This window comes from Lampris incognitus, unplaced genomic scaffold, assembly GCF_029633865.1.
Source record: "Lampris incognitus isolate fLamInc1 unplaced genomic scaffold, fLamInc1.hap2 H_4, whole genome shotgun sequence".
NCBI lineage: Eukaryota > Metazoa > Chordata > Actinopteri > Lampriformes > Lampridae > Lampris > Lampris incognitus.
In genome coordinates, this window is record NW_026611079.1 from 734,858 (window position 1) to 761,995 (window position 27,138).

Genomic DNA, 27,138 nt, shown 5'->3' on the forward strand with positions numbered 1-27,138 from the left:
TTGGTCTTTGGGTAAAGAAATCATCATGGATTCACACATCCTGTTTGGTTCATATGTGATAATATGGCTTTGGACATTTCAGAGGGGGGTGTATTTTTAGGACTGGTATGATCCAGTTTGGGGGTCAATCACACAGTTCAAGTCCCAATCTAGGATTGAATAGTGAGTATTAGTATAGTGAGACTGGGAAAGAGAGAATAGAGTTTGGTTACAAATTCAGCATTATCCCAGTTGGGGGCATAAACGTTAACCAGTATAACTGGTGTTGGGGACAGGGACTGAGTTACTATAACGACCCTGTGGGTCATGAATAATGTCAGTGGGAAAGAAGGGAACATTTTTGTGGATTAATATAGCTATACCTCTGGACTTAGTATTAAATTCAAAGTGAAAGATCTGGCCCACCCAAAATTTACACTGTTGTTTTGGTTTAGTCACATAAATGTGTTTCTTGCAGAAATGCTATATCTGTCTGCAGTCCCTTCAGATGTGAAAAAACCCTTATCCGCTTTACTGGCCCATTCAAACCTTTCATGTTCCATGAGATCAGCCAAACAAGCATGTTTCCAATGTTACGGGAATCAGCCATTGGGGTTAGTGTTGACAAGAATATGTATTAAGAACAAGGCTAGTATGTGTGTATGTATGTATATATACACACACGTATATCAGTTCAAAATGATTGTATAGAACTGGCCTGGTCTGTGGCAAATAGGTGGTGTTACCCCACTTGAAATAATTAAACTGTGCCTTAAGCACCATAAAAACCGCCTAACTTGAATCCAACAATGTTAACCATACAAATATAATTCATAATAACATTTGCAATGACCCAGTTTAAAGCAATATCTAGGTTACAAAATAGAAAACAAAATAATATCGCTGGCATTGTCAGCTTTCTAGCATAGGCTAGCCACATAGTGAACTTTACACCTTTCTTATAAAGGGTCAACTTCATGCCATTGAACGTGGCCTGCTTCTTTGCGAGGTTAGCACTTAAGTCGTTGGGAAAAAAATATTTTCTTGCTCTGGTAGAGTGCCTGACCCTTCTCTCTCACCCAGCGCATTACTTGTTCCTTATCCTGGAATCGATGGAAGCAGACTATCATCACCCTTGGCTGCTCGCCCAGTGCAGGTTTCAGGTACAGAGACCTGTGCACTCTGTCTAGCTCTGGGGGCTTCTTGAAAATGCCATCACCCATCACTTCCATCAGGAGCTTGGAAACACAATGGATGTTGGACTGGCATTTTCAGGCGCACCAACAATACGGATGTTTTGACACTGAGAGCGATTCTCCAAGTCATCCACTTTAACCTTAATGTAAGCATTTTCAGTCACTAACTCAGTCAGAGCTGCCTCCACTGATGTTATCCTGTCCCTGTGATTCATAAGGCTAGCTTCAATGGTAGTGAGAGTTTGCCCATGGTTGTCTGCAGTAAGATGGATTGCATCAAGTGAAGCTTGAATTGGAGACAGAGCGGTCTGTCAGTTCAGTTGAGAGGCTTGTTCTGAGCTTGTTGAGTTCAGAGATTAGAAGTGAGGCTGAAACAGGTTCCATATCGGCGGCCATGTTTCCCAAACTTTCTAAAAGACATGTAGTGCTTGAAATCTCAGGAATTGATATTTTCAGTTGTTTTTTTTATCCCAAGGGTCCACAGTAGTTTGAGTGGCAATTGGGTTAGACAAGTGTAGGATAAAATAAAACAAGAAACAATGTTTTTTCCAAGTAAAAAAAAAAAAAGTAATTTGATCGGGAGGGACTTCTCGCACATCTACTCTGTCCTACATCCCGGCCGGAAGTCAATATACTCATTCCTAATCCTTTCCATCTTCGTCAAAAATCTTAGCATCTTCAACACTGCTCCACCTCCTGTGTTTGTGTCAGTGCCACTGTCTCCAAACCATACAACATAGCAGGTCTCACTACCATCTTGTAAACTTTCCACTTAATACTTGCTGGTGCCCTTCTGTCACAAATCACTCCTGACACTCTTCTCCACCCACTTCACTCTGCCTCACATCTTCTTCACTTCTCTTCCACACCAGCCACCTGCATATCCTCTATCACCACATCCATAAACCTCTTCTTTGGCTTTCCTCTTTTCCTCTTCCTTGGCAACTCCATATTCAGCATCCTTCTCCCAAAAGAGATCTACTCTAACCACAAAAGTTACAAAAAAAGTCTCGAAAACAGTCTTTGCAGACTCGGAGAAAACGACTCCAATTAATTTACAACAAAATGAGGCTTGAGCGAATAAAATGCAAAATAACTTGCAATGCACAAAAAATAGCAACAAAAGGTAAAATAAAAGATTACAAACATGTACGTGGCAAATTGGCATGCAATGGATAGACTGATTTTTTGGATGCCTTGCAGTCTTTGAATGTTTCTTTCTTTTTCTTTTCATCCCCCCCCCCCTTTTTTTTCTTCCCAATTGTACTTGGCCAATTACCCCATTCTTCCGAGCTGTTCTGATCGCTGCTCCACCCCCTCTGCCGATCCGGGGAGGGCTGCAGACTACCACATGCCTCTTCCGATACACGTGGAGTCACCAGCTGCTTCTTTTCACCTGACAGTGAGGAGTTACACCAGGGAGACTTAGCGTGTGAGCAGATCACACTATTCCCCCCAGTTCCCCCCCTGAACAGGTTCCCCCGACCGACCAGAGGAGGTGCTAGTGCAGCAACCAGGACACATACTAATATCCGGCTCCCCACCTGCAGACATGGCGAATTGTGTCTGTAGGGAAACCCGACCAAGCCGGAGGTAACATGGGGATTCGAACCAGCGATCCCCGTGTTGGTAGGCAATGGAATAGACTGCTACGCTACCCGGATGCTGAATGTTTCTTTCTTGATGAGGTTTCAAGTCTTAAGCAGAAGTTGAAAATACAAGCCCAAATGCAAAAGGGGCGAGGACACAACGAAAAAGCAAAGGTCTTAACGCCAGGGCGAGGGCACAAAGCCATGGACATGGAGCGCCATGTACACGGGAGTGCAAAGCCCTTCAAAGCAAACAAGGAAACCGAAAGCCAAATTCAGAAAAGGTACAACAACTTTTATAATTTGTAGATGGGTGTGAAATGAAAGAGGACACTTTGGCAGGCTTTTCAAGGAACACCCATGTTTGCTAATTAATTTCTTTGTGTGAGCAGGGACAAATCTGTCTTGCCTTCAAATGAAGAATAATCTTATTAATGTCATATCTAGGGAAGATATTTAAAGACTACATGCTTTAAATCAACCTAGATAAACATTTCTGCCATCAATGTTGACATATCATTTGTTGACACTAAGGGCAAACACTTAGAAATTTCATAATATTAATCATACAAGTGAATACATTATAAAGACAATAAAACCTTGATTCTATAAACTGTGGCTAAGAATTAAGCTGAAGTGGAGTTCATTTCAATTCTGCAAGACACTAGTATTCAAATCATGACTAGATAATTCATTAAATTTCTGGGTTCCACAATCTCCCAGGACCTAAGGTGGGCATCCAACATAAGACACAATCATCAAAAAGGCCCAGCAGAGAATGTACTTTCTCCGCCAGCTCAAGAAATTCAACCTGCCTCAGGAACTGTTGATTCAGTTCTACTCTCCAATAATCCAGTCTGTCCTCTGCACATTCATCACTGTCTGGTTTGGATCAGCCACCAAACAGGACAGGGATAGACTATAACGGACAGTTAAATCTGCAGAGAAAATCACTTGTGCCAACCTGCCCTCCATTCAGGACTTAAACGCCACCAGACTCAGGAAACAGGCAGGCAACATCACTGCAGACCCATCACACCCTGGTCACAACCTGTTCCAACTCCTCCCCTCTGGTAGGCGCTACAGAGCACTGTACCCCAAAACAACCACAGATATTTTAAAAAGAAAGTTTCTTTCCGCGGGCTGCCATTCAAATGAACACTTTACAGTTGTCAAATAAAGCCAACCATGTTGTATTATACTGTACTGTACATTGTACGATACTGGTACGCTCTGTCATGTCCGTCTACCTCAGACATGTATGCAAGTAACCTGCTAACATCTATTTCAGCATCTCTGATATATTTTCTACACCATTGCACTTTGTCACCTCTTACTTCACCTGTTTAAGTCAATGCTTGTGTATACATATCTGAAAGTTGCTGTGTTGTTATTCTATGTTAAGTACACAGAGAGCCACGAAACCAGAGTCACACTCCATGTATGTGCAAACCTACATGGCCAATAAACATGATTGATTCTAAATCTGAATTTTAATAACTTATTTTATATCCCACAGATATGGGAGTTGAACTATTCTTCATGAAAACATTTGCTGAGTAATATTAACTGGATTACTAGATGGTTAAACATCTAATTAATACACATTAATTCAGACATGTACAGACCTTGGGAAAGTTACACTGAAGTCCTCCAAGGAATTCAAAAGAATGTATGACCTTAGATAAGGTGTGTACTTAGCAGAGGACTCAAGAAGGGGTAAGAATGTGTGTGTGTGTATGTGTGTGTGTGTGTGTGTATATGAGTGAGTGAGTGAGTGAGTGAGTGAGTGAGTGAGTGAGCGAGCGAGAGTGAGAGAGAGAAAGATCTGAATTAATCAATTTAAGTCATTGTCCTGATAAAAGAAAATATATTTAACCTTGAATGGAATTCCTGTCTTCATAAGACTTCATATGACCAATCACATGGTGAGGTGAGGAAGTTTTTACTCTGGTGTGAAAGTTTTGTTGTCTTGTGTGGAGATGAGATTAAATCTTTTTCCTCTGATCAATGGTGATGATGACCTGGAAAGGTTGTTAAGTGGTCCCATGTCCTGCTCTGAATCTGATAACCATGTCAAAGTTTCCTGTCGGGTTAATGTCAGTGTGGCACTTCGTGAGGTGAAGAGAAGGCCACTTGTATGTGAGTGTGCCCTTGTGCGCACACAGGCAGAATGTCAGATTAAACCACGTAATTTTTCTGGAAGAAACCAGACTTCTATGACTGGGTTTGCTTCACAGTCATAACTGAGCTCAAAAAATATTAGACCGATTGGTCCAGTAGTATTAGCTATGGACAGACACACATACACAAAGCGGTGGTCGAGTGATCTATAGAGTGAATGAACAAAGGGAGTGGCGGTAGTGAGGAGAAACATTTTTCAAAGCATTTGAATCACCACAACCATGAGAGGTTCTTGATCATATAATCAAAACCACACAAAAAATATTGGGCTGCTGGGTCCAGTAGTATGCGAGATTAGCTATGCACGCACACACACACACACACACACACACACACACACACACACACACACACACACACACACACACCGCATGACCAAACAAATAATTAGCGGAGATAATAACACAGTCTGTGCCATTATCTCTATCAAGCAGTAAGTAGCCTGGGGGGAATATTGCGTTTACGTGTGTGTATGTGTGTGTGTGTGCGTGTGTGTGTGTGTGTGTGTGTCTGCTGATAGATGTCTGGTGAAATTCAGACATTTCAAACATATGATACAGTATGTATAGAAGAAGTTTTTATGACCCAGTGTTTCCCCCCCCTATTCACTTCCTTCACACAAATTTGTGGTCTGTTCATCTTCCGTCTTGGTAAAAGGGCTGCTGCTAAGCCCACAAATGCACAAAAGGCACATTTATCTTCTATTTTCCCACCCACGTCTCGAGAGCTAATGACTAAACTTTGGTGATCAGTCTATTATTGCTCATGTGTTTGTACCTTTCATGAGTTACAATCAAAAGTCAAGAGTCGATGGAATATTGTGACACTGTGGTGATGTTGATCAAGCAATAAGAAATCACTGAATTATAAATTGGCTTTTAATATGTCTACAGATACATCTGCCTAGAATTGTCAGTTGGTCCGTGATAGGGTCCATACAGATCAGTGGTAGATCCCCACTGGGTCAATCAGTTTCAGTGGGTGAAACTGACCGCCAGCCACCTGGGAGCAGTAATTCTGAGTGGCTGGTACTGTACCACTCTCTTCATTGCTGTGGTTTTATTTGCATGGGAAAGGAAGGAGGCAAACTTGGCTATTTGTCTCGTCTTACTCTTGGCCTGCTGAAACAGTCATATTTCTAAAAACTTGGCACCTTCTGATAGCTGGTTCACAAACCCTTTTTTGAATGGTTCAGAGCATTTCGGCCAAAAATAAATTGGTTGTGAACCCGAAAAGTTAGTTCCGAACCGGCACCAAAAAATAGCAGGTTTTTCTGTGATGACATCAATGGGTGCATGACATTCCAGAGGAAGAAGAGAGGAGATAGCCTAACGGTAGATAATGGCGAAATCGGCAGATAACAAGGGTGCGCAGTGGTCAGCTGAGGAAACTCAGGGTTTGGTTGTTATCTGGGCATGTCCCAAGTTTCAGGAAAAACTAGAGAGTAGCATGAGAAAGAGCAAGCTGTATGGCGAATTAGTAGAAGAGACTGCCAAGAATGGGCTCACTCGAACGCAAGAACAAATTATCAACAAGTTAAAAAAAACTTAAGGACTTCCGAGACAATAACAAAGAGTTGTCCAAAAGTGGAGCTGGACGACGCAATAATATGATGCCATATTATTGGTAGCTAGTAGGTTTCAGTGGGATGTAGCTAATGTTTACATCCGGTGTGCAACGCACAAAGTCCCCCGTTGATGACATACAATGGTTCCGCTAAAAACTGGTTGAAACGCGGGCCTGTTCACCACACAACACCAAGATTCTCAGAATCCTGAACGGAACCGGTGCCTGAACCAGAGCTACTTTGGTCGAAAAGGGTTATGAGAGGAAGTGGCCTCTCTGCAGAAATAATACTTAGGTCCACCTAACATCAGAACTGAGTAAGCCAATCAGATGTGTGGTGAAACTTCTTCAAACTCTACGTTAGCCATCCAGTTGAGTGTATTTAATTACTTATTTGTATCGTGTTGTATTGACATGTATGTGAAACTTCAAATTCACAAACTACATCCATTCATCCATTATCTGAACCGCTTATCCTACTCTCACGGTCACTGGACAGGCTGTCAGGCCATCACAGGGCCCACACACACACACACACACACACACACACACACACACACACACATACCTAGGGACAATTTAGTACGGCCAATTCACCTGACCTACATGTCTTTGGACTGTGGGAGGAAACCGGAGCACCCGGAGAAAATCCACACAGACACGGGGAGAACATGCAAACGCCACATAGAGGACAAACCGGGATAACCCCCAAGGTTGGACTACCCTGGGGCTCGAACCCAGGACTTTCTTGCTGTGAGGCAACCAAGCTAACCACTGCGCCACCATGCCACCCACAAACTACATATATTTTGGAATTTTACTAATTTATTAACTACACTTTCAATTTAAAAAATTCAGTGTGGTTTGAATTAATTTCTTATGAAATACAAAACCGATTGCCAGTTAAAGGATAACAATTTTGCTTATACTTTTTAGACCACAAATTGCCTGGTTTAAATCCCAACTCCTAAATAAATGATCAAGGCCACAACTAACATTTTCAAATGCTCTAACCAACTGATTGTGGGGAAATAGACATCATTCACTCACCTGATAACAAAGTCAGTGTCGTTATTGGCAATAGTGACTACCACATCAGGCACATTGTATGGGGTGTCCAGGTGGCTCTCCATGGTGGCCCTGAGGGTTTAAACAACTAGATGTCACTTTTTTGTGATTAATTATTTATTAAGATAATACCAAACAAAATTGTAGATCACCAAGCACATAAGGAACGCCACTCTGGGAACAGGAATAAGAATTTAAAAAAAGATGAAATAGAAGAAAAAATAAATATAATAATCACTATTAATCAAAAATGCAAAAAGGAGAAAAAAAGCCCAAACAGATCAAAACAATAACAAGTCAAAATAAATGCACAAATAACCGAAACACCATAGACACAGAACAATATATGCTAACTAAGAAAAAATACCAATATGAACATACACATATGTACACAGCCCATTAAAGGGTTATGAGGGGGGAAAAAAAGAGGTCAAGGCAAGGCTAAAGCTTATGTTTATTTAAGCCCCTGGATGATCTCGATAACTTTAGACCAATTGATCACAGTATCAACTCAAGCCCTGTTAATTCTGGCAGTGGACCTTTCAACTAAGTAAAAATCTGAAAAAAAAAAAGTTAACCATGTTCTCTTCATGACAACAGTGTGTTCACAAACCAATTCTTAATCGTTTTCTTGGCAGCATTTGAGGCAGCTAATATTATCCGTTTCTCCTGAAATAACAATATATTTGAATTTTACCCAATAAGATAAAGAGCAGGGTAGCTGTGAAGAGCTTTATTAGTGTTAGATCCAACAATCTTATTTATATATTCCGAAAGAGGTTTGGATACCTAAGTAGGTAAAGCCACAGTTTTGTAAGGAGACTGGAAGATAAGATGGATCAAGGTTTATATTCGACTTATATAGTGGCATAAGTATCGATTTTGACCAGTTTATTTTATAATCAGAGAAGGAGCTAAACTTGTGGAAACAATTCAGAACATGAGGTACAGAGGTAGCTATGCCCGAGAGATACAATAAAACGTCATCTGCATAAAGGGTAATATGATGAGATGTCCCTTTGATTATGACAAGAGATATGGCATGGTTTTACCTAACTGCCAGGGCTAATGGTTCCAATGTGAGAGCAAACAGACCTGAAGAAAGTGGGAAGCCCTGCCTAGTCCCTCTTGTTAAAACAAAGTAGGGTGGAACTACGGTGGCCAGTTTGGACATGCGCACTAGGAGAGGCATAAAGCATGCGAAACATTTTTAGAAAGGAAGAATAAAAGCCAAAGCATTGTAAAACTGCCCATAAATAACTCCATTCAACACAATACAGTATATAAAGTATATAAATTAAGAGTAAAAAGATGTCTTTATGCTTGCTCAATAATCCAGGTAAGGAAATCACAGAATTGAATAAGTTCATCTAGACACAACGTTTATTGTTTGACTGTTTTTTTCTTGTCTCTTTTCCCACATATGTTAATGTTGCAATGTGAGTCTCCCTTGTGTAGTGTGTCCTTCTGTCAGATCTACATAGTGATGGTGGTTGCGTGGCCCATAATTTGAAAAAACACAATTGGGCTCCTACAGCTTTTCCTAAAATTAATAACAAGAAAAACATTTTCTGATTAAATCTGATTTGTGGGGGCTTGAAAAATAATTTACAAGGTATAAAAAAATAGAAATTTAAGTAGAGTAGCTATGTTGTATTAAACATAAAAAAATGCGATGTGTGAATGGGTGATGTGAGGCATAATTGTAAAAAAGCACTTTGAGTGGTCGGTAGACTAGAAAAGTGCTATATAAAATGCAGTAAATTTACCATTTACTAAAAAAGCAAGCATAATAAATACAGATTAAAACGTGAATAGAATGAAGGCAACAGTGGGAAGAAAAAGTTTTAGAATAGTGCAAATTGTGTTAGAAGAATGCCTAACCAATCAATAAAAGCTGGATTCGAATACAATGACTGCTAAAACTGCAGGAGAAGAAGACAAACAGCTAATTTGCACATCAAAACCTAATTGGATTTAAGTAAGAAATAAATCAACAAATCTATGTTATGGATATATTAGTAATGTACATCTTTCATTTTGGCCTCATTAAGAAAAATGACTCCAAAATTCTCACCATTTCAAGACATCCCTTGGTTACATAAAGTCAGCTAGATTTTAGTTGGCTGTATTTTTGGATGTACAACGGATATAAAAAGTCTACACACCCCTTTTAAAATGGCAAGTTTTTGTCATACAAAAAAATGAAACCAAGATAAATCATGTCAGAACTTTTTCCACCCTTAATGTGAAATTGCAAGCTATAAAAATAAGGTGAAAAACAATCAAACAATTTAGGAAGGGGCATCCAGGTAGCATAGCAGTCTATTCTATTGTCAATCAACACGGGGATCGGTGGTTTGAATCCCCGTGTTGTCTCCAGCTTGGCTGGACGTCCCTACAGACAATTGGCAGTGTCTGCGGGTGGGAAGCCAGATGTGAGTATGTGTCCTGGTTGCTGCACTAGAGCCTCCTCTCGTCGGTCTAGGCGCCTGTTCGGGGAGGGGATGGAACTGGGGGTGAATAGCGTGATCCTCCCACGCGCAATGGCCCCCTGGCAAAACTCCGGTCAGGTGAAAAGAAGCGGATGGCAACTCCACATGCGTTAGAGGAAGCATGAGGTAATCTGCAGCCCTCCCCGGATCGGCAGAGGGGGCGGAGCAGTGACTGGGATGGCTCGGAAGAGTGGGGTAATTGGCTGGATACAAGGAAAAAAGGGGGGGAACCCGCCCAAAATAAAAACATTTCACGGAAAAAAAGGAAAATACAAAACTTACAATAACCTGGTTACATAAGTGTACACACCTTTTTACAATTGGGGATGTGGCTGTGCTGATAATTAACCAATCAAATACAAACTCATGTTAAGTAGTAGTAGTTAGTATACACCTGCCATCAATTAACTTTCATGCATGAATTATGACAACCTCAGTCAGGATTTTTTTTCCTTAGTGTTTTTATTCCTCTTCAGGCACAAAAAAATGTGAACTTCATTTCTTTAAACACCTATTTTTCAAGAGTTTTTCACATGTCCACTCAGGTGGACCGCATGCATTTCAAATTTCAACTGAAGAAATACAAACCCCAATTCCAATGAAGTTGGCACGTAGTGTCAAATGTAAATAAAAACAGAATACAATGATTTTCAAATCCTTTTCAACATATATATTCATTGAATACACTACAAAAACAAGATATTTAATGTTCAAACTGATAAACTTTATTGGGTTTTTTTTTTTTTTGCAAATATTCACTCATTTTGAATTTGATGCCTGCAACAGGTTCCAAAAAATCTGGGGCAGGGTTATGTTCACCCATGTGTTACATCACCTTTCCTTTTAACAACACTCAATAAGCGTTTGGGAACTGAGGACACTAATTGTTGAAGCTTTGTAGGTGGAATTCTTTCCCATTCTTGCTTGATGTACGACTTCAGTTGCTCAACAGTCCGGGGTCTCTGTTGTCGTATTTTGCACTTCATAATGCGCCACACATGTTCAATGGGAGAAAGGTCTGGACTGCAGGCAGGCCAGTCTAGTACCCCCACTCTTTTACTACGAAGCCACACTGTTGTAACACGTGCAGAATGTGGCTTGGCATTGTCTTGCTGAAATAAGCAGGGATGACCCTGAAAAAGACGCCGCTTGGATGGCAGCATATGTTGCTCCAAAACCTGTATGTACCTTTCAGCATTAATGGTGCCTTCACAGATGGGCAAGCTACCCATGCCATGGGCACTAACACACCCCCATACCATCACAGATGCTGGCTTTTGAACTTTGTGCTGATAACAATCTGGATGGTCCTTTTCATCTTTAGCCCGGAGGACACAACGTCCATGATTTCCAAAAACAATTTGAAATATGGACTCGTCAGACCACAGCACACTTTTCCACTTTGTGTCAGTCCATCTCAGATGAGCTCGGGCCCAGAGAAGCCGGCAGCGTTTCTGGGTGTTGTTGAAATATGGCATTCGCTTTGCATGGTAGAGTTTTAACTTGCACTTGTAGATGTAGCGACGAACTGTGTTAACTGACAATGGTTTTCCCAAGTGTTCCTGAGCCCACATGGTAATATCCTTTACAGAATGATGTCGGTTTTTAATGCAGTGCCGCCTGAGAGATCAAAGGTCACGGGCACTCAATGTTGGTTTTCAGCCTTGCCGCTTACGTGCAGAGATTTCTCCTGATTCTCTGAATCTTTTGATGACATTATGGACTGTAGATGATGAAATCCCTAAATTCCTTGCAATTGTACATTGAGAAACGTTGTTCTTAAACTGTTGGACTACATTACATTACATTAGTCATTTAGCCGACGCTTTTATCCAAAGCAACTTACAATAAGTGCATTTAACGTAGGAAATCAGGAGAACTACTAGTCATCAGAGGTCATAAGTGCATCTAAAGAAGCATCTAAGAGCAAAACAAGTGCTAAAGTAAAAGTGCAAGAAAGAGTTTTTTTTTTAAATGAGTGAATACAATAAGTGCTAAGAACAAGTAACAGGGTAGTAGTTCTTGAAGAGGTGAGTTTTCAACCTGCGCCGAAAGATGGGCAGTGACTCCGCTGTCCTGACATCAGTGGGGAGTTCATTCCACCACTAAGGGGCCAGGACAGAAAAGCGCCTTGACCGGGTCGATCGGCAGCAAGAGCCTCTGAGCGATGGGGCAACCAGGCGTCCCGAGGCAGCAGAGTGAAGTGGTCGGGCGGGGGTGTAGGGCTTGACCATGGCCTGGAGATAGGAAGGAGCTGTTCCTTTCACTGCGCTGTAGGCTAGCACCAGAGTCTTAAACTGGATGCGAGCAGCTACTGGGAGCCAGTGTAGGGACATGAGAAGGGGAGTTGTGTGGGAGAACTTAGGGCGGTTGAACACCAGACAAGCTGCAGCTTTCTGAACAAGCTCTAGAGGTCTGATGGCCGACACTGGGGTGCCAGCAAGGACGGAGTTGCCGTAGTCCAGCCGGGAGATGACCAGAGCCTGGATGAGCACCTGTGCCATCTCGTCGGTGAGGAATGGGCGAATCCTCCTGATGTTATAGAGGAGAAATCTGCAGGAACGAGCAACCGATGCAACGTTTTCAGCAAACGACAGTTGGTCGTCCAGGATCACACTCAGATTCCTCACAGTCCGAGTTGGTGTCACCACGGTGTTGTCAATAGTGATGGCCAGGTTTTGGTGTGGGCAACCTTTCCCCGGGAGGAACATCAGCTCTGTCTTGCCCAGATTGAGCTTCAGGTGGTGTGTCGCCATCCACTCCGAGATGACAGTCAAGCACGCAGCAATGCGTGTCTCTACTTATGTGTCAGAGGAAGGCATTTGATACAGTTAACCGGGCCCTGCTGTGGCAAGTCCTGAAGAAATTTTGATGTCCACCCAAGTTTCTCACCATTCTTGGACAGTTTCACTCAGGAACGATGGCCCGAGTGGTAGTGGGGAACAGTTCTGAGCCCTTTGGTGTGCAGACTGGAGTCAGACAAGGCTGTGTGCTAGCCCCAGTCCTGTTCAATATCTTCTTAGTCTCTGTTACAACACTGTTACAAAGGAGGTTGGAGAAGCAGGCTGGAGTTCCCATTGACTTCAGGCTCGATGGAAACCTATTCAACATCAGGAGGTTTCAGGCAACCACCAAGTTGACCTCTGAGACCATTATTGAGCTACAGTATGCCGACGATTGTGCCCTGGTAGCTCACACACCAGAAGCCCTACAAAACACTCTGTCGGCAGTTGTAACTGCATACAGGAGAATGGGACTGATTATCAACACCCAAAAGACAGAGGTAATCTGTCAGTTGACTGCCGGCCTCCCAAACCACCCAACAACCTTCACAGCAGAAGGGCAACAACTGGCCACTATTCCTGCCTTCAAATATCTGTGAAGTATGCTATCCGACACCTGCACAATGGACGATGAGATTCAGCACCGCCTCATACAAGCCTCAACATCTTTTGGCCGTCTAAGGAGAAGGGTTTTCCAAAACAGCAACCTCAATCTCCACACCAAAGTGCTTGTTTACAGAGCAGTGTGCATCTCCACACAACTCTATAGATGTGAGGCATGGACCATCTACAGCCACCATCTCAGAAGCCTGGAGGCCTTCCATGTGAAATGTCTCCAGAGGATCCTCGGCATTACTTGGGAGGACAGAGTGCCACACACAGAGGTGTTGGAGCGGGCAGGCAGCTGCAGCATGGAGTCTACCCTAAACCACCATCAACTCAGGTGGCTTGGGCATGTTATTTGCATGCCCAGCGAATGACTCCCACGTCCTCTATGGCCAACTATGCCTTGGTCAATGCACTGCTGGTGGGCAGAAGAAGCGGTTCAAAGACCAAATGAAGACCACACTGAAAAGATGTCAGATCAACCCCTGTTCTTTGGAGGAACTTGCTTTCTGCCGCACAACCTGGCGCTCTCACATCGCAGAGGAAGTGAAGTATATAGAAAACCAGCACACACAACACCGTGTAGCAAAGCATGCGAAGAGGCATGCTCGCAAAGCTACCCCTACCCCCTCCAGCACCACTTTTACATGCCCAGTCTGCAACCGCAACTGTGCATCCAGGATCAGACTATTCAGCCACCAAAGGACCCACAAATAGGAGAAGATGGTCATCATCGGACATGATGGACAACCAGCGAGCAAGCAAGTCAGATGGAGGAAAGGACAAGATCAGCTGGGTGTCATCGGCATAACAGCAATGCGGGAGACTAGTTGCTCACGCAGTTGTTCACAAAGTGGTGAACCTCGCCCCATGCCTGCTTGTGAACAACTGAGCCTTTCGGGGATGCTCCTTTGATACCCGATCATGACACTCACCTGTTTCCAATTAACCTGTTCACCTGTGGAATGTTCCAAACAGGTGTTTTTTGAGTATTCCTCAACTTTCTCAGTCTTTTGTTGCCCCTGTCCCAGCTTTTTTGGAACGTGTTGCAGGCATCAAATTCAAAATGAGTGAATATTTGCAAAAAACAATAAAGTTTATCAGTTTGAACATTAAATATATTGTCTTTGTAGTGTATTCAACTGAATATAGGTCGAAAAGGATTTGCAAATCATTGTATTCTGGTTTTATTCACATTTTACACAGCGTCCCAACTTCATTGGAATTGGGGTTTGTATGTATTTAACAAACCAATGAAATAATTATATCTTTATTGCTGTTAAACCAATTTGTTCACATATTTTCAACATTACTCAACATTTTACTCATATTACATTACTCAATATAATAATATAATATATAATAATAATAATAATACAATATATTATATAATAACAATAATAATATAACATAAAATTACTCAGCATTTACTTTCCACTCTCCTAAAAAAGAAGGCAAGTCTCCCTCAAACTGGTTGTCTTTGGTTTTCCAGACAATTCTGTTTTTTTTCTGTCCTTTGAGTTGAGCTTTAACAGGTGGCACATCCTAGGCATCCTCATTACCCTCAGCATCCCCAGCTCCCTCAGCATCCTCACCTCCCTCAGCTCCACTGCCACTACTGCTAGCATTTGTTAATCCCTCTTTTTCTGGCAGCCATTCGTCATCACTGCCACTAGCATCATCCTCACTTGACTCATATGGTATTTGCTCCACTATCCTGTAGCCCTTTTTATCATGCACTGCACTTGAGCATTACAAAATTGAAAGCCACTAACTGCTACCCACATAATGGAACTATCCACCCATCCATTATCCAAACTGCTTATCCTGCTCTCAGAGACGTGGGGATGCTGCAGCCTATCGAGCAGTCATTGGGTAGCAGGCAGGGAGAACCCCTGAACAGGCTGCCAGACCAACACACACACACACACACACACACACACACACACACACACACACACACACACACACACACACACACACACACGCACACACACACACACACACACACACACACACACACACACACACACACACACACACACACACACACACACACAGACCTAGGGACAATTTAGTACAGCCGATTCACCTGACCTACGTGTCTTTGGACTGTGGGAGGAAACTGGAGCACCCAGAGGAAACCCAAGCAGACACTGGGAGAACTTGCAAACTCCACACAGAGGATGACCTGGGATAACCCCCAAGGTTGGACAACCCCAGGGTTCGAACCCAGCACCTTTTTGCTGTGAGGTTACCACTGCGAATCCATGACGCCCATAATGGAACTATGCATTCATCCATTATCCAAACCGCTTATACTGCTCTCAGGGTCACGGGAATGCTGGAGCCTATCCCAGCAGTCATTGGGTGGCAGGCGGGGAATACACTCTGGACAAGATGCCAGACCATCACAGGGCCCACACACACACACACACACACACATCTAGGGACAATTTAGTGTGGCCGATTCACCTGACCTACATGTCTTTGGACTGTGGGGGAAACCGGAGCACCCGGATAAAACCCACACAGACACGGGGAGAACATGCAAATTCCACATAAGAGGACGACCCGGGACAACCCTGGGGCTCGAACCCAGGACCTTCTTGCTGTGAGGCGTCCACGCTAACCACTGTGCCACCGTGTAACTAATCTGCACAAAATATTGTTTTTTTACAAAAACTACAAGTTACATTATAATAACATAACTCAACTGTCTGTGAATGTACTCATTCATCCAGGTCATGGTTATCCAAAGGAATTGAATTGAGTGCAATGCTGTCCTTTCATCTCTACCCAGGAGACTCAGGAGGCTTAGCCTCCAAGAACAACAGTCGGTCACTAACGGCTCCAACGACTCATGACCACTGAATGGAGCACTAACGAAGTCGAAACTAACAGCCCCAACGACCGTCGCTGCTTAACATCGGATCACAAAGAGCCATGCACATCTATAGCTCTGATAACGACTCCAAAGAGGATAAATATCTGAGTTTCATCACCAGCCAGTCAGACTAGCTTGGTCTAGTCAGAAAGGCACGAACTGATGAAGCCTCTTGGATGAGAAGTGAAATGTCTTCACGGATATATACCAAGTCCAGTTGCACTCGATTCAATTCCTTTGGATAACTCAACTGATTTAAAGCCAAAAGGTTACTGCAGATGAATTATTTTCAAGAACAACAAAGTTGCAGTAATGGTATAACTATAGTAGAAAAATAGCCAGTGATGCATGATGTCCAATTTAGTGGACAGATGATAAATCGTAATTTCATCCAAACATAAAAACAATACTTGGAAATTTTAACAATTATATTACTCCTTAGTTGTTATTTGATGTTACCAAATTTTATTTACCTGCAAGGGTCTCCCACTATAGAATGATTGGCAAGATATTCCTGAGCTGCTCACCATTTCTGGCCATCTGCCAGCCATCTTGGGTTTGAGAAATATGTATTGCTTTTACAACGGCTGGCCAGTGGGTGACAGTGTATGGGATGGCGCACTAGCATCCACTGTGGTGGCTGATGTGCAACTATACCATCAAAACTCATGCATATACAAGAAAACGGCTTTTGAATAGCTGTCCAATGTAGTGACCACTATCGAGAAGGGTTAAAGTGACTGTGATTAACCCCATAGGAAGTTCAGCTTTTCTTGTAGGATTTTCCTGACATCTTCTTGGTTACATTCAACTACAAAAAACATGGTCCACAAAGAGCTTACAAAGCATGAATGAAATCTCATTGTTTAAAAGGTGTTGATCAGGGGAGGGGTACAAAAGAAATTCCGATGCATTAGATATATGAGCCCTGCCTGGAGCTGTGGCCAAAAAGGAAACATCGAGGGCAGTCTGACAGGATGCAGAAAGAGGGTAGGCTATGCTAACTACTAGCCCATGCAGACCGGCAGTTCCGACAGTCATCCTGGCGTTTGCGCTCTTGGACAGTGAATTTTTTTTTATATGTTGGATATATGTGTTTTGTAGTTTTTGCAGTTTGTTTGTAGTTTGGATATGTGTTCTTGTAGTTTGGATATTTTTTTTGTCTTTGTGTTGCACTGCTGTGGGGTGGGGAAAACAATATTTCTTTTCAGTTCATGTACGCAGGTGCATGGACTGAAATGACAAATAAATGTTCCTGATTCCTGATTCCATGGAACACAGTGAAGACAATAAAATATGGCCCAACAATGACATTAATAATGGTATAATGGTATTCAATTGATGGTGTGTGTGGGTGAGTGTGAGGCATTAATTAATTGTAAAAGCCTTTGAGTGGCTGTTGCAGCTAGAAAGTGCTATATGAAATTCAGTCCATGTAGAACAGGACGTCCCTCCCGAACTGAGGAGAAGACAAGGAGAAAACTGGTCTGGGAGGCTGCCAAGAGGCCAATGGGAACATTAAAAAAACTGCAGGAATTTCTGGCAAGTACTGGTGGCTCCCCGCATGTGACAAAAATTACCCATATTCTTCATATGTCTGGGCCTTGGGGTAGATTGACAAGATCGAAGTGTTTTCACATGAAAAAAAAAAAACATCCAAGCCTGGCTAAATATTGGAAAAAGATACATCCTTTCTCTTAAAACCATGTGGAAAAATGTGTTATGGTCTGATGAGGCAAAGGTTGAACTTTATGGGGACATGGGGGGAAAAAAATTAGAAAATATAGCCGCAAGTGGTGATTCCGGGGTTCAAGCCAACACAGACTTAGAAGTTGAAAACTTAAACAGCTTAATTAATTATATCCCCCAAGTTTGGTGATGTTTGGACAAATTGTCATTGATTTATGGCCAAATTTGCATCAGGCCATGCACTTGTTTGGAGCTGGTGCTGCTCCCTATTGAGCAATTTCAAAATAGTTTGACACGCGGTGTTGTTATTGTTATGTCATTGTTATGAAACATATCCTGTGAGATTTGTAATGATTGGACAAACAATTACTGATTTATAGTCTGATTTTTGTAATGCCGCACCTATTTTTTGCATTTTTAGCAACCCCCTAGTGTTCGATTTGAATCAAACTTTCAGGGTATGTTTCAGGTACTTATGCAAATTTTGTGATGACTGGCCCAATGGTTGTTGACTTTGGTCTATATATGTGCTGAGCCAAGCCTTTTGGAAGTTAATTGGTCAATATCTTAAAAAACTAAATAAGATCTCAACAAGCTTTAAACAACTTTTGATAAGCATGGGTGAATAATGATCCACAGAAAATTTGGTAGCAATCAGACCAACAGTTTAGGAGATGTCAAAAATATGTTTTTAAAAAGATTCAAAGTGGTGCTAAAACTAGTCGGGCGGAGATTAGTGGTTCTTGGGGCAAATGTGTAGAGTGAGAATAGATGGATGTATGTACCAAGTTTCTTGTAAATCGGACTTTTCGACGTTGACCTGTAATTATAGCGCCCCCATCAGGCCGATTGGGGTTATATTTCTTGGGCAGCATTTGCACACAAGTTCTCCAATAAATGGGCAAAATCTCATGTGTCTAACATTTACCATCTCACGGGAATCTGCGCAAACATTTTTGAAGAAGAAAAACAATAGGGCGTCCGGGTGGCGTGGCAGTCTATTCCGTTGCCTACCAACACGGGGCTCACCGGTTTGAATCCCTGCATTACCTCCGGCTTGGTCGGGCGCCCCTACAGACATTATTGGCTGCGTCTGCAGGTGGGAAGCCGGGTGTGGGTATGTGTGCTGGTTAGTGCATTAGCGCCTCTTCTGGTCGGTCAGTTCAGGGGGGAGGGGGAGCTGAGGGAAATGGCCTGATCCTCCCACACGCTACGTCCCCCTGGTGGAACGCCTCACTGTCAGGTGAAAAGAAGCAGCTGGCGACTCGCACATGTATCGGAGGAGGCCATGTGGTAGTATGCAGCCCTCCCGGGATCAGCAGAGGGGGTGGAGCAGCAACTGGGACAGTTAAGAAGAGTGGGATAGTTGGCCAAAATAAATAAATAAAAATTAAAAGAAAATAAAAAATCAATTGGGAAGAAAAAGGGGAAGGAAAAAAGAAAACAATAACTAGACCTGCAGGCAGGTATGAACAGGGTCCAAGACCCCCACAAAATTTGAACTTGGCGGCCCGGATCCACGCAAGTCAGACCTGCAGGATCATGGCCCTGATGCAAGCTGTGAGCTGAGAGCATTACAGAGGGGGAAGTGTTGAGGAATGAGTTTGAGCCACTGCAGTACGAGTGTCATATCATTTGTATTTGTCAAGGATAGGGTGAAAGTGAAGCAAAATGTCACACAGGATATGTACAGTACAAGTCTGAATAAAGTATAGTACAGTTTTGTGAATTGTCAGGTGTTTGAAAGTGAAGCTTTCGTTGCAATTGTTTTGTAACTTCAAAACTAGCAAACATTTATAATGAGAAAGTATTGGAAATATGTAGACAAGTAAAATATTTCATGTAGATAGGCAAGCGAACATTATTTATACTGAACAAATGTGAGTTGACCTAAAAAGTAATTCCAGAGTTGATTCAGTTCATCTGGGCACAATGTTTAGTGGGAGAAACGCTTCATCACTCATCTAAGTGACCTCTTCGGTCTGACCTGACTGCAGGTATCCCCACCCTTTTAAACAATACAGTTGCATAACGACCAGAACCAAAGATCGGTTTCATATGTAAACTGCTGTGACCATTAACTAGAGTTACAACGGCCATGTGAAACCGATTGTTGGTTTGGTTGTTATGCATTCTGTGCTGTTTATAAGGGTGGGGATACCAGCAGTCAGTTGAGACTGACGAAGTCACTTAGATGATTGAGAAAACCCCAAGGATCAGGTCCTCCGGCACAAACAGAGCAATACAGTGTATGCTGTTAAGTACCAGGAGGATTGCTGTGACTTGTACATTGGGGGAACCAAACAGACGCTGGCCAAGAGGATGACACAACACAGAAGAGTTAACACGTCAGACCAGGACTCCACAGTCTACACCACCTACAGGCCGGTGGCCACTCTTTAAAGGATGAGGATGTGCACATCCTTGATAGGGAGGAAGGCTGGTTTGACTGGGGAGTGAAAGAGGCCATCTATGTAAAGAGGGAACGACCATTTCTCAACTGAGAGGGGGCTGAGAATACATCTCTCACCATTTTACAATGTTGTAACTGCAAACATTCCCCAATCCTCTGTGAATAGTACACATGGCCATTGTAACTCTAGTTAATGGTCATGGCAATTTGCAGATGAAACCAATTGTTTTGGGTTGTTATGCCACTGTATTGTTGATAAGGGTGGGGATACCTGCAGTCAGTTGAGACTGAAGCGGTAACTTAGATGAGTGATATTCAAATATGATATTGACCTTTATGTAGAGAAAATGGAAAACATTTATTGAGGCTTCATTAACAAGATCAACATTTTCTCTGAAGGTCTGTTCACATAACATTCACGATCTAGATATACACATAACAGACCTAAAACATGATCACAGGATATTGGATGCTGACATACTTTATATTGCAGAAACGTGGTTGCAACACAATGCACCACATAATAATATTGCAGTGCCAGGATGGACATTTCATTCATTATCAAGTCAGGTCTCAATCATACAGCAACATGTCTGTGAATGTTCTCATTCATCCAAGTCATGGTTATCCAAAGGAGTTGAATCAATAGATATGAGTGGCTCTTTCGTGTACGGAGCTACTCATATCTATGGCTCTGTTAGTGACGGGCGTTGGTAAACATCAGAACACAAAGAGCCATGGACATCTATAGCTCTGACGACGACTCCAATGAGGATAAATATCTGAGTCTCATCACCAGCCAGTCAGACTAGCTTGGTCTAGTCAGAAAGGCACTAACTGAGGAAGCCTCTTGGATGAGAGGCAAAACGTCTTCACGGATATATACCAAGTCCAGTTGCACTTGATTCAACTCCTTTGGACATACAGCAACATGGTAATTTTCTCTGGTTTACAGAAAGAACAACATGGTGGTGTTGTCTTCTATCACAAAAACCACACCTCTATTGCTGAGCAATTAGTGTTCTCATTTGGGTTTGATTTCAGAAATAAATGTCAATTTCTTTTTTCAATTTCTTTCGAATTGCCTTCATGTATGAAATATGCCATACAAATAAACAAATATCTCATTCTGACTTCTTAACCAGTGAAACCATTTAAATCCATTGTACAACTTGAAACAAAATTTGAAAATAGAATGAGTAGGATTGGTTGACTGAGGTTTGTAACACAACATTCAAAGTTGGCCCCTCCTCCTCGGCTCAACAACACCAGAAGCACATCTCCTGACCACAGTTACCAGAGCACATCCCCGAGTACAGGCCAACTCTGCACCACTCTTCATTCCCATCCTCTCCTTCAGTGCTCACTAGCATGTGAAACCCAACCCCATTTTCATTCTCATTATGGAATGAGCTATGTCCGCTTGGTATTTCGCCTCGCTATATCTGCGTCTTTTCAGAGCTATGTCATAGCTTCCTCTTGGATGCATGCTTATGATCTCGATCTGGCACCTGATCACTATGTTTTTAGAGTCCTGATAACCAAAGGTTAATGCCAAGAAATGTCCCGTACAAATCAAAATAAGAAAATACAGGCAGAGGACGGGGTTTCTGCAGATACAGACAGCCACACACATCTAGTGGATTGTAAGTGATGATTGAGAGGGATTGTTTTTGTATGAGTCTATACAGTATTTGTAGGAAAATCCTACTCATTCTACCTTTAAAGTTCCAGATATAATCAAAATACCATCAATTTTAGCCAACATTTATGTAAACAAAATTTTTAGGGATCATCTTTCTCTCCCTCAGCCATAACACCATTGCTACCTCCTGTCTCTCAAGTTCCGTTAGTGTTTTGTGGAAACATCAAGTGTGTGCAAAGGACAATGGTCATCATCATTACTGCAACAGGACCATGGGCTACTACTGTGTTATTATCTCACTTCTGAAACTACAATTTCTGAGAGGCTAGATACTGCGAGGCGTATTGTTGCCCTCCACAGTCAGTAGTACATATTGCACATCATTCTTCCTTAGCATTAAGCTCAGAAGAAACAAAAAGTGAACCTGAGTTTCAATGTTTCTAATGATTGACCTTTCACAAAGTACCACCCCAGAATGGTGCTTGTCCAATCCTACCTTAGCAACGGTTTCTATGTGAGGGAGGTCCGCCAAGCTTTCAAACAGACAGCAAAATGCTGAAACAGTGTACCTATGGGATCTGCAAATCGGATACTAGATATCCGAAAAGTTTGGAGGGGGTATAATTTTCTTTCCCTTCCCGAAACCCAGAATGCAAATAGCGCAATGTCGGCAATGGATTTCGCAGTATTGCAGACCCCATGGCAAGCTTAATCCATCCAAAATCAACAAAAATACATGTCTGCTCCAAACTAAGCTTTCTACTAGCTATTATTGATAGCTAATAAAGCTAACGTATTACTGTTACTTTTACCCACACAATGATTATTACCATTATTAACATATCAACGTATTATTGACTAACAAAATAACGTTATTAATGTACCTGATGAATGTAACCAGCTTAGTCTGTGGCCAGAGATATCTAATTTAATGATAGCTAGCCCACTAACATAACTTTGTTATGCTAGTCACGGGTTAGCCAGGTTCCACCATTCATTTCAGAGCATAAAGACCCGCGGGGAGGGTTGGCTGGGATGGTCTCTGGTCAGTCTGACCTCCCCAAATCCAGACTATTTTAAACGTTTCTCCCCCTCTGTGAACTCCAGGTGGGGACCAGCCGTTCGGAAAAGTCATCCCTCCCGCGAAGGCATCTCATTTACCTTATTTTGTTGAAAATACCGGTTCTGGTCTGAAGGTACAAAAAAAAATCATGGGGAGGTTCCCTTGGCCCCGGGGCATGTCCCTGGCTGCCCTGCTACCCTCAGGAGCCCATACAAAACCCCTGAAAAAGCCTGGATAAAAGAACGCCATGGGGATCTTTGGCCAAAATCATCACTATAATACGGTGATGTTGACAATGGATTATTAAAAATATACCAATAATAGCTGAAATATTTAACTTACCCTACGGTGCAAGAGCACAATTGGTCCACAATGTGTTTCAGAATTAGTTGATGGGGTTTCTATTTCTTTGATTGCGACCGGTAAGCTTCACCCTCAGTTACAGTCACACCCGGCAGCCCGGAGTCCACGCAAGTCAGTTTTACTTTTAATATTCTGAATGTATCCCTCCTGCATACTGTAACCCCTTCTGCCTTTCACGGGATGATATTAAGGATGAATTACTCCAAAATACATCACTTTATTTTCTCTGTGAATGCGCTGACTTCTTCCTTCATGTTTTGGGGTTTTCCAGCTACTTCAGGGATGGTTCGGAAAAGCTTGATGGGCATAGCAACAGTAACTAAGGGGGGGACGGGACTTTGCGAAAGGTCAATTGGACCAGCTTTTTAAAAAACAAAAATTCACTGAAATTTCAGTCAAATTGCTCAGCACTACTTGCTTCTGTTCTTGTAACTGTTGACGTTTTAGGCAACTTTACCTGGTTATTCAGGCTCTGTGCCTTAACTTCCAGAACTATGACATTGTCCTCTGCATTCAATATGTGCTCCTCTGCAAGTGCAACTCCGCTCTAGCAATTAGTCACATCATTTCGAAGTCTTGTTAAACCAAAAACCCAGTCTAGTTTACAGTTTACAGGAGAATTCAGATTTCATGCATTTGACTGCTCCAAGAATTGACTTTTGAGTGTTCTTGGTGCAGCTACAAGTTGTGAAGCCATGCTCCTCTTTTAGCATGGTGTAATTGCTGGTATAGTTTTCAGAAGTATTTTTTTCTTGTCCAGCTTTCTTTGCCAGAATTTTGCCTGTTTGGTGGCATTATATATGCAAATATTGATAGATATATTATTCTCTCGTTTAGGGAAGACAAAGTTGTCTCAAGTCACTATATTCACAGGATTTACTGCTGAGCCATGAAAATCAGCTTCTCAGTGTTACACCATAACCAGCAGTTCTCACATTGTTACACTTTCATCAAGGGACCTAGCAGGGGAAGAAGAAAGTCTATTGATCCCTGTGGGGATTCATTCTCTGCATTTGACCCACTCCACTACTATGAGGGGGCAGGGACCAACTCCCAAGTTCAGAGGCCAAGGCACTGGTCTCGGATAATTAATGCCTCACATTCACCCACACACTCCTACACTGATAGTGGTGTCAACCATGCATCTAGTTACCAGACGATCTGCTCTACCTCCTAAGTAACATTTACCAGACAATCTGCTCTACCTCCTGAGCCACAGTTACAAGATGATCTGGTCTACCTCTTGAGCCACAGTTACCAGATGATCTGGTCTACCTCCTGAGCCAGTTACCAGACGATCACCTCTACCTCCTGAGCTACAGTTACCAGACGATCTGCTCTACCCCCTGAGTCACAGTTACCAAATGATCTGTTCTATCTCCTGAGCCACAGTTACCAAACGATCTGCTCTACCTCCTGAGCCACTGACGCCCAAATGTGTAATGTGTTTTGCTCACAATTTATCAAAGATCCCTTTGTCAATGAGAAACTGTTGTTACCCTGAACTGCCATCAGCTCAATGTCATGTGAGTGGTGGTCAAATCCTGATACACATGGTACACCTTTGAGCATGAAAAACCCTGCAGTAATGTAGTTTTTGATACACTTAAAATCAGCGCACCTGGTACCTACTTTCAAACCCAGAACAAAGGTACTTAGAACACAACCTCTTATCCATTCTTGCTTGCATTTTCTTCAAAACATTACAAATTTTTCATTAACCACATGACTGCAATACAACGGTTATGTTGTGCCTACTGCAGGGTTGAGCTCATCATCGCCTTCACAGCAATTTTTTTTGCTAATGAAAGTAAGCGGAGTGCATATGGTGTGTGATATGAATACAAACACAATAATCATTGTTTAGTTATCATCACTGACTGTCTTCAATCCTATGTTCAAGGGCTTCTAGAGAAAAAAAACTTTTCAGGTGCTCGTCACGTCAGCTTTGCGAGCAAGGGTTAGGGACAGTCCATTAAACATATGGGGGATTTCCTTGTGTGTTACACCGCTTCAGTCTCAACTGACTTCAGGTATCCCCACCCTTATAAACAATACAGTGGCATAACGACCGAAAACGATTGGTTCCATATTATGGCAATTAGCATATGAAACTGGTCATTGGTTTCGGCCGTTATGCCACTGTATTGTTTATAAGGGTGGGGATACCTGAAGTCAGTTGAGACTGAAGAGGTCACTTAGATGATGAAACGTTTCTTTCTCAATAAACATGTCAAGATGAACCGATTCAACTTGTTGTGACATAAAGTAAACAGTTGAAGTTAGATTTTAATTGCAGGTGCTTATAGCGAACACACTCTCATATGTGGTAACGCCCATACAGTTGATGCCAGCTGCGTGACATTATTGAATTCAACAATGGCGACAAAGCCAAATAATATGCCACCCATGTGGGCACATTTTGGCTTTGAGCCAGATGACAAGGGGCAGTCGGCAAATTTGGACAAGGCAATATGTCGCATTTGTAGACTTTTTTTGGGGGGGGGGCATTATTAGTAGGGATATGTTGCTTTTTCACCGCGGTAAGAAAAAATCCATTCTGTCACAGCCCTAGTGTTGAGTTTAATTTATCCAAACATGGACACAACATTCTTGAAAGTGGACACAACAAAATTAACGTAAATAATGAATTATATTGAAAGTAAGACTCCATTAAGATCTATGCAAATGCAAATTCCTAGCCGTACTTGACTCCCAACAAATGGCACAACACTGTCAATAAAACCAATTGCAAACATATACTTAGGTATGTGGACATATGTATTTCATACATATGTACAACTTTGATATAAATCTTCTGAAACCTATATAAATCCGACGATGGTTTAAAATGTGAATGGAGATGTACAATGGTAATGTCTTTCCTCGAGTAAAAGAAAATATTCTGTACCATGATGGAAATCCAAAGATCCAAAAAATTCTTTTCCATCAGTAAATCCGAATCTTACAACACAAAAGTTAAAGATAAGCAAAATGTAGATGGACAAGTAATTATGGATGTATGTTTGAGTGGTAGCTTTACCTCATTGCGTTTTTGAGCAGCTCAGGCAGGATATAATCCAGAGGCAGGGGGATGAAAGGAAAACGAGCTGCCACGTGGCCGTTGATCCTAACTCTGGGCGAGTTACCATACTGATGCTCACATAAACGCCTGGTGGAGAGAGGGATACATAGCATTTACCAGTCCACAAGATCTTACATTTCTAGTCCTCATGCTATATTAGACGAGTTCCTGCACAGAGAACTGGCCCGGATGTCACAGGAAAGTTTAGATGGAGGTGAGCAAGATCCTATTCATTATCATCTATCCATTCCATCCATCCATTATCTAAACCCCTTATCCTGCTCTAAAGGTCGCAGAGATGATGGAGCCTATTCCAGCAGTCATTGGGTGGCAGGCGGGGAGACATCCTGGACAGGCCGCAGGACCATAACAGGGCCTACACACATTCACACCTTGGGACAATTTAGTATAGCCGATATTCACTACATGTCTTTGGACTGTGGGAGGAAACCAGAGCACCCGGAGGAAACCCACGCAGACATGGGGAGAACATGCAAACTCCACACAGAGGACAACCCGGGATGACC

General features: G+C 42.3%; 1 protein-coding gene across 1 annotated transcript in view; it reads right to left on the reverse strand.

The window, feature by feature from the left end:
• The window catches only part of LOC130131986 (3-methyl-2-oxobutanoate dehydrogenase [lipoamide] kinase, mitochondrial-like), a 100,892-nt gene that overhangs the window by 20,069 nt on the left and 53,685 nt on the right, over positions 1-27,138 (reverse strand). Inside the window, exons 8-9 of the mRNA XM_056301705.1 lie at positions 26,570-26,698; positions 7,565-7,654 (exon numbers count right to left, since the gene is read on the reverse strand). Of these exons, the coding sequence (XP_056157680.1) occupies positions 7,565-7,654; positions 26,570-26,698 (219 nt within the window). The remainder of the gene's footprint in view (positions 1-7,564; positions 7,655-26,569; positions 26,699-27,138) is intronic.